The sequence below is a fragment of the Benincasa hispida genome, chromosome 2, assembly GCF_027475165.1.
Source record: "Benincasa hispida cultivar pf3 chromosome 2, pf3_genome.v1.1, whole genome shotgun sequence".
In the NCBI taxonomy this organism is placed as follows: domain Eukaryota; kingdom Viridiplantae; phylum Streptophyta; class Magnoliopsida; order Cucurbitales; family Cucurbitaceae; genus Benincasa; species Benincasa hispida.
Window position 1 is genome coordinate 59,039,403 of NC_143479.1, and position 6,315 is coordinate 59,045,717.

Sequence of the window (6,315 nt, forward strand, 5' to 3'; positions counted from 1 at the left end):
ATTTTGTCATTTCTATTTTTTTTTTAACCCTTGAAGTTGATAGTACATGCTAATTGAGTTATTCTCGTCATCCCTAATTTATAGTCCTATTTGACAACAAAATTTAATTTTACTAATTTTTTTTTTTGAAAAATTGAACATATAAGGACTTAACCGACACAAGATTAAACATTCGTGTATTCAACACAATAAATTTTAACGTTTAAACTCAATTTGGTAACCATTTTGTTTTTTGTTTTTGGTATTTTTGAAAATTAAACTTATTTTCTCTCCGTTTCTTATAGTAATTTGTCTCTTTTTAAGTACCATTATTGAATTTTTAACCATTTTTTTTAGAAAAAAAAATTTAAAAACTAATTTTTTAGTTTTCAAATTTTGACTTGGTTTTTTAAACCTTTGGTAAAAAGTAGATAATAAAAAAAAGAAACTTGCAGTTGAAAGTAGTGTTTATATATTTAATTTAAAAAAACAAAAATAAAAAACTAAATAGTTATTAAGTAGGGACGTTAGATACTAAAATGATAATTTATCATAAAAATTACAAATTTTTTCCTTCCCTTTTCTTGGTTCCTCATTGAAGCCATCAAACTTAGAATGAAATTTTAAGATTGAAAGTGTTTTTACTATGGCTTGCATATTTTCCCCTTTTGTGAAAAATGGAAAAAAAATCAAATTAAAATTAAAAAGAGGGAAATACATTTTTTATTCTTTAAGTTTTGGATCTAGTTTCTATTTAGCCTCTAAGTATCAAGATTTACACTTTTAACCTTAATTTATCTTTAAATACTCACTTTTAATCATTGACGTTAATATCTATTAATCAATTTAAAATAATTATGAAGTAAAATTTTAATACTGACAGAAAATAGTGAAATTTAATTAATTATAATTATTATAATTATTTTAAATTAATTAACCAATATCAATATTAAAGACGAAAAAGTACATAAGTATTCTCGTTTTTTTAGAAATATATCTTAATTTTTTAGAAAATAACAAATTATTGTATCACAATCGTATCCGTATAACCATATCACATCGTAGAAAGAGACCGAAGGAACATTGCTCGGCGCACACACAAGAAAACACACAAGACCGAGTCAGCGCTCAGGCAACGCCATTGCCAATCACTCAACTTCCACCACTTTCAATGACGGACCCACGAGCGCCACTGCCATCTTCGTCTTCGTCTTCGTCTTTACCTCCCAATGATTTATTACCCAATCGCTTCAAGGTCATCTGGCGCGTTCTATTGATCTCCAATTTCGCCCTTTCAGGTTCACCCTACTATCCCCTCCTGCATTTTCCTTTTTCCTCGCATTCTTCGATGGGATGTTTTTCTTTAATCCGAACCTCGATCTTTAGCTTCCCAGATCTTGAAATGATTCTTGAAAAAGAAAAAATAAAGTTTGTGATGAAAACAACCTGAATGTTCGATGTTTTAGTTTTTGCAGGCCAGGTGTTTGATGTAATGACTGGGATGAATTTCTTTGTTTAGCTGTAAAATATGTTGCTAGTTGATGCTACTGCTGTGATTGTTTTGTGGAATCTCCTTGTTTGTTGTTAATGGCATTAGTTCATGCTTCCAATTCCAGTTACATTAGGTAAAGCCTGAGAGATAGGGGATTAGTAATGTACAAAGTCGATATTTATAGAGGGAAATGCATGAGAGCTCGCAGTACTATTGAAGTCAATATGACCTGATCTTTATGTTCCATTCCAAAGATGAGATTGCTGACAAAATGTGTCTATTTTGGTTGAATGAGTACTCTCATGATGTGATACTTTAGCCACTACACTATTGTTGTTTCACATGCATAAAAGTTGTCAAGTAAAGATTGGTGTTTGTTCTTTCTTAGTTCCTCCAGTTCCGATCTTACCTTCTATATGCTCCACTGTTCTTGAACTTCACTAGTTAGAGTGTGACTCTAAGCAGCACGAAAGGTTTCATTGAAGATGTGGTATTAATCTCATTTTACAAGGGAGGGACATTCATTAGGTTACAAGTGTTGTAAGCTTGAAAAATTATAGCTTCGGTTGATAATCATTTGGTTTTTGGTTCTTGGTTTTCGAAAATTAAGTTTGTAAACACTACTTCTACCTATAAGCTTGTTTGTTCTGTTGTATACTTTCTATCACGGTTTTCAAAAACCAAACTAAAATTTGGAAATAAAAACAAAATAGATTTTAAAAACTTATTTTTGTTTTTGAAGTTAACTAAGAATTCATATGCTTCCTAAAGAAAACTAAAATCCATTGTATGGGAATTGAAAGGAAACAAAAATAAAGTTAAAACGTAGAAAATTAAAAACAAATCATTATTAAACGGGACCTAAACTTGTGGTTTTCTAACTAAGAGACCCAAATAAAAGTGAGTAGGAATGCCTATTCTATTCCAAGTCACACAATACTCCATCTGACTAGTCTATGAATTGGTATCAATCAGTTTGGGAAGGTGGCCGTTCTTGTTAATCAGGAAAAAGGATTCTCATTTCTCTATATAGAACATCTCAAGTCAGGTTCATAACCACTCTGAGATTCAGGGAAGGCGTGCAACATTTATTTTTTATTAGATCTGTCCAATGCACATATATTTTGCATGATCTTTTAAAATTTCAAATTAATGGTGGGGGGACAATTACTTTAAGCAGGAGAGAGAGGAAGATGTAATCTCTTCAATATCTCATCTAAAGTACAACTTTAGATGATTCATTCCTCATATTGTCCAATGGTTTGAGTTAGTTGATAATTGGTCCATTAATGAGGAGGTAATAACCAAGATCAGCTGTTCCATTTTCCTTTCCTGGAAAACATAGAAAATTTTACTGAGTCTTGAATCTGAATTCTTGCCATACACTGTCCTGTGCTTCTCTTTGAAGTGATCATAGTTCTCTTCTTGTCTTCATTATATTGTGCTAGAAACTTGAAAGTTTGATTTGAGTCTTTGGAGCCATTGGATAAGTATTTCCTAGGCTTGGTTACATTGTGGATTCTATTGCTGTTTTTAAACCTGGTATTGGCAGTAGATTTTCAAATTGGAAGGTTCCTTCGTTTGAGATATTGGTTTTGACCTCAAGATTACCAAGTCTTTTCAGAATTGTGTTACTGCCCAATGGTTCAGCCTTTGATCATTGGGTTGCAGAATCTTTATCGTGGTCTGTCTCCTTTGTCAATTGCTGAAAGAGGAAGTTTGTTTGGATTTCTAGATTTTTCTGTTCTTTATCCGGTAAAAGAATGGCTTGCATCTAGATTGTTGAAGTTGGAAAGTTCAACGGAAGATTCACTCCCTCTCTTTGCTTGTCGTTTAATATTTATACTCTCTACTAGGCTGATAACGAAGGGCCTCAACTTGTTTCTGAGTGCAATTATTGGTTGTATTTAGCTGTAATGGTTATAATTGCTATATTTTGTTTTATTTTATTTCATTGTAATTTAAGCATTACTCACCTTTTCTTTTATCAATGAAAAGTCTTTGCTTTCTTTTCTCAAACTAGAATTTCAGTCAAAGATACATTGATGTGGTAGGATTAGAGTAATTTAGGGTATCTTGGTCAAATCCTTAATTTATTAGAACTCGAATTAGTTTTCTCGATTGATTAGGATTAGGATTGGATTCTTTGGTTTATTACGATTAGGATTAGTTTCTTTTATTATTTAGGATTAGGATTAGTTTGCTTTCCAATTCTCCATAAATAGAGAGATTGTCTTCTTGTTTTAATAAACTTTAATCAATAATAAAATTCACTCATTTGGTATCAGAGCATCAAGATCAACTAGGCTTGATGGAGGGAACGAAGCCTTCTATGGCTGAAACCTCCCAAAATAAAGAGGCGGAGACACCCACCGTCCTATCATCGAACACTACGACCAAATGCTTGTAGTCGGTCGAAGGTTCTGTTGATGATATCATGAAGTTACTAGAAAAAATTTCTCTTCGGTTGGATCAATTATTTGAAGGGCAAAAACAACTTCAAGATTTGGTAAACCCTACCCAAAGAGTTGAAGTCGAAAGGAATCTTGGTGATCAAGAACGGCAACAAAACACCTACCAATCTCAAATCTTTCCAAGAAACGTCCAAGAACCTCTTAGTCATGTTCCAGAACAACCAAGACGGGGTGTTATCAGAGGAGACAACAACAATTTGAAGAACTATCCAGTGAAGAAGAGGAGGAAGAAGAGAATAGGGAGTGGGGTATGGACAGAAAAGCTCGCAGACCACAAGTTCAAAGAGAGGAATACAACGACTACAAAACTGTTTTCGAATTGGAGCCTGCGCGACTCAAATTGGAAAGGAAATCGACGTCGAAAATGGAGGAAAGTGACTCGACCCACAAATCTCATCACAACATTAAAGATGTTGAAATCGACGTCGGAGAGGTAGAAGAAGAAAATACCTATGGGCAAACTTATTTGAAGAAACTTGAAAACCTAATTCGAGTCAATTGTGAAGCAACGTGGGATATGACATATTTGGAATTGAAAAAATGTGGGTATTCTGGCGAAATTGGTGGCAAGGCTGAGATGGCCGAACTGACAGATCCGACGAAGAAAGAAGAAGAAGAAGAAAAAGATTGCGTAGCTGACGAAGAAGATCATCGGAGGCCGATTGACATCCCATTCGCAGTCGTTTACAAGAGAGAAAAAGATGAAGCAATGCTAGGTGAATTATTTTGCGACTTTTCTAGTTGTATTCTTTTTGCAAAATCAACCCAAATTCTTTTTGCCAAATTGGCCCAATTTTCCACCCATATTCATTTTTTCGAACCGACCCATTGCCCATACTTTTTGAACCTAAAACAACCTCAGACCCAATTCCAATTTAGAGCCCATTTCCTTTTATTGAAGCCTTCAAACCAGCCCATACTTAAACCCACTACAATCAATATGGCCCAACCCAAGTCAAATTTACTAAGGTTTTCTTCCGACTTGGTTATATTGGCAATGGATTTCTGGAACAACATAATTCTTGGACTAATTTATGATGATTTTGCTAAAAAAATTATTCCATTTCAAAAGACAAATCTTGGTTCAACTTGTGCAATTTGGATGTCGTTGATATTAATTTTTCGAAGTTGTTTCCGTTCAAATGGTTTACCTTTTTATTTTTACCTTCATTTTCTTTTTAAACTCGATGATGAAATTTTTTGGGAGAGATAGAATGATGTAGTAGGATTAGAGTAATTTAGGGTATCTTGATCAAATCCTTGATTTATTAGAACTAGAATTAGTTTCCTTAATTGATTAGGATTAGGATTAGATTCTTTGGTTTATTAGGGTTAGGATTAGGTTCTTTTATCAATTAGGATTAGGATTAGTTTACTTTTCAATTCTTTATAAATAGAGAGATTGTATTCTTGTTTTGATAATTTTTTATCAATAATAAAATTCGCTCATTTGGTATACACCAGACATTTACTGCAGCCACTGGGCACGTGACTGAATTTACCTTACTAACTTCAAACATTAGCTGGAATTTGGATTATATATCAGCAGTTAAGGCATCTACTCCTTCCCACGAGATCGGAAATTTAAATCCCTTCTTTCCACCCACATTTTTTTGTGCTAAAGAAAACTTCAAGCATTAGTTTGCAACTGATGTGTATTTCATGCATTGCAGCCTACATGTTTGCAAGTGCAAGGAAGAAACATTTTGATCAACTGGAGAATGATCAAGTAGAAAAACAAAGTGATAGTGAAGTTATTACTGAAATCCCCTCAACGCTTATGGTAGATACCACTAGCATAGTTACTGAGAACATGTTGGAAGATCAGCAGCAAGAACCAAACCAGTGGATGGTTAGTGGTTGGAGAGAAAAGTTAGGTTTTAGTAAAAAAGTAAATTGATAGTGAGATGCTGTTTCTCTATCAGTTTATTCTCTCATAACTGATTAGAGCCCATCCAGGTAAATATATTCAGTTGCTGTAAAATTTTCTTTTAAGACTCTTTTGTAGGAGAATGATATCTTCTTGTAGGTTTGTTACAATTATGTAACATAATTCAAAGAACATTAGCTCATTTGATAGTCATTTTGTTTTTTTTTAAGTGTCTAGTAAGGTCTTTTAGGCTTCGTTTGAGAATGATGTTTGTTTTTTGTTTACTGTTTTTTTTTTTTTTTTTTTGTCTAATTTTCTTACTATAGCCTTTTTTTTATTAAAAAAAACATTTGAATTCTTAGTCTAATTTCAAAAACAAGAACATGCTTTCAAACATTATTTTATTTAGTTTTCAAAACATTGCTTGATTTTTTAAAACATTAGTAAATAACTAACAATAAAAATAAAAGAAGTGTTTATAAGCTTAATTTTCGAGAACT

The 6,315-nt window shown here is 32.8% G+C and overlaps 1 protein-coding gene across 4 annotated transcripts; it reads left to right on the forward strand.

Annotated features, from left to right (window-relative positions):
- Positions 1–1,052: 1,052 nt before the first annotated feature.
- LOC120072271 (uncharacterized) lies at positions 1,053–6,028 on the forward strand. Of its 4 annotated transcripts, none has more exons than XR_005480402.2 (4): positions 1,117–1,277; positions 3,760–4,661; positions 5,410–5,493; positions 5,619–5,759. XR_005480402.2 is itself a non-coding variant. In XM_039024712.2 (3 exons), exons 2-3 carry the CDS (start codon positions 4,196–4,198, stop codon positions 5,843–5,845), a joined length of 693 nt encoding a protein of 230 aa, XP_038880640.1. In that variant the 5' UTR covers positions 1,065–1,277; positions 3,760–4,195; the 3' UTR covers positions 5,846–6,028. The 4 variants fall into 4 exon arrangements, 2 of the variants coding, with proteins under 2 accessions (XP_090167536.1, XP_038880640.1); XR_016528034.1 differs by having other exon boundaries at positions 5,410–5,499; positions 5,619–5,758; XM_039024712.2 differs by lacking the exon at positions 5,410–5,493 and having other exon boundaries at positions 1,065–1,277; positions 5,619–6,028.
- The last annotated feature ends 287 nt before the right edge of the window (positions 6,029–6,315 follow it).